This window comes from Manduca sexta, chromosome 15, assembly GCF_014839805.1.
Source record: "Manduca sexta isolate Smith_Timp_Sample1 chromosome 15, JHU_Msex_v1.0, whole genome shotgun sequence".
In the NCBI taxonomy this organism is placed as follows: domain Eukaryota; kingdom Metazoa; phylum Arthropoda; class Insecta; order Lepidoptera; family Sphingidae; genus Manduca; species Manduca sexta.
Genome location: NC_051129.1, coordinates 7,174,423 through 7,175,744, shown reverse-complemented (window position 1 = coordinate 7,175,744; position 1,322 = coordinate 7,174,423). Strand labels below are relative to the sequence as shown.

Sequence of the window (1,322 nt, the reverse complement as noted above, 5' to 3'; positions counted from 1 at the left end):
TTATGCTGTGTGAATCATTTTAATACGCAAGGTTCGGAATTCAAACGGCGACAATCGGGGCTGATGCGGCCACGTAGGGGGCGGCAGCAACGTAAGGAGAAGCAGCTACGTAGGGAGAAGCAGCTACGTAGGGAGATGCGACATACGCAGCAGGGGGCAGCGACGTAGGCAGCTAAGCCGTTGTTGATGCGGTGGTAGTATTGAGAGCTGGAAGCGGTGACCACGGCGGCGGGGGCAGCTGCGACCAGGGGAGCGCTCACCAGGGAAGGCTTGGCGGCGACGATAGCCAGAAGGGCGGAGAGGGCGACGATCTGAAAATTCAAATAATTAGTAGGTAATTTTTTTAAATATATATTTTAAGGATCAATGAAATGTATCACTAGTATTATAATATTATTATCCAAGCAACTTAGTCACAACATTAACCACAAAATCTGGAAAATTATTGAATAGGAAAACTTATTATTTAATGTTACTTTCTATTTCGATAACGCTTGTAAATTTTGTAACATTTTTGTTTCTACTATTTATTATTATAATAGTTTGAACTTACGATCTTCATCATTTTGCTAGGTTTGTTTGTTTCTGCCGGTAGTGAACAGGGAATACTGTCGATCCAAATAACTGGACATTATATAGGCGGCAGACGAGTGGTGGCGCAACTCACTGGCATCGACAGCCCCATTCGGCAACGTCTCTGACATTGGGCGGCGCGTGATCTGAATCTTATCGGCATTACCTTCGAGGGATTAATTCATCTTTATCGGAGTACTTAATCGAATTCATTACTTTTTAACATAGATGTTAATCAAATAGATTATACTCTCTCCCTTATTGTAACTAAGATTTACCGAGAACGTAAATTTTTCATGGTGATTGATACTCAATTACTTAATAGATTAATTCTTAATAAAAACTAAGATTTATATACCTTAGTAATAACTATTACAACACAAGTCGTAACATTTACATTTAAAAGGTCCTGAAAGATTCGACAAAATTTGCAACACATAGCAATAAATATATATAAATGGCAACATCGATTAATTGTAACACTGCCTACGTAAAAACTTATATTTCCGGAACATATTATGTCTTACAATACTGTATTCGGTTACTGGTGTTACAGCGCGTTATTTGAAGGTCAATGACGTAAAAAAATGTATAAGTCACTCCGCAGCCACCGCTCGGGCCACGTGACCATTTTTCTTCAAATAAGGATTTTTCTTAGAGAAATTCCTAACAATACAACGTGAGCAAGCACGTGTAATTTGATTCGTTAGTTTTATTTGTTTTGATGGTTATTGTAACAATGCAATGTT

At 38.7% G+C, this 1,322-nt stretch overlaps 1 protein-coding gene across 1 annotated transcript; it reads right to left on the bottom strand.

Moving 5' to 3' along the window:
* Positions 1-662, bottom strand: LOC115450691 (cuticle protein 38-like). The gene is given in 3 exon segments (XM_030178767.2): positions 1-151; positions 153-311; positions 554-662. Coding segments are annotated over 3 exon segments (282 nt in total). The 5' UTR covers positions 566-662; the 3' UTR covers positions 1-40.
* Between the last annotated feature and the right edge of the window lie 660 nt (positions 663-1,322).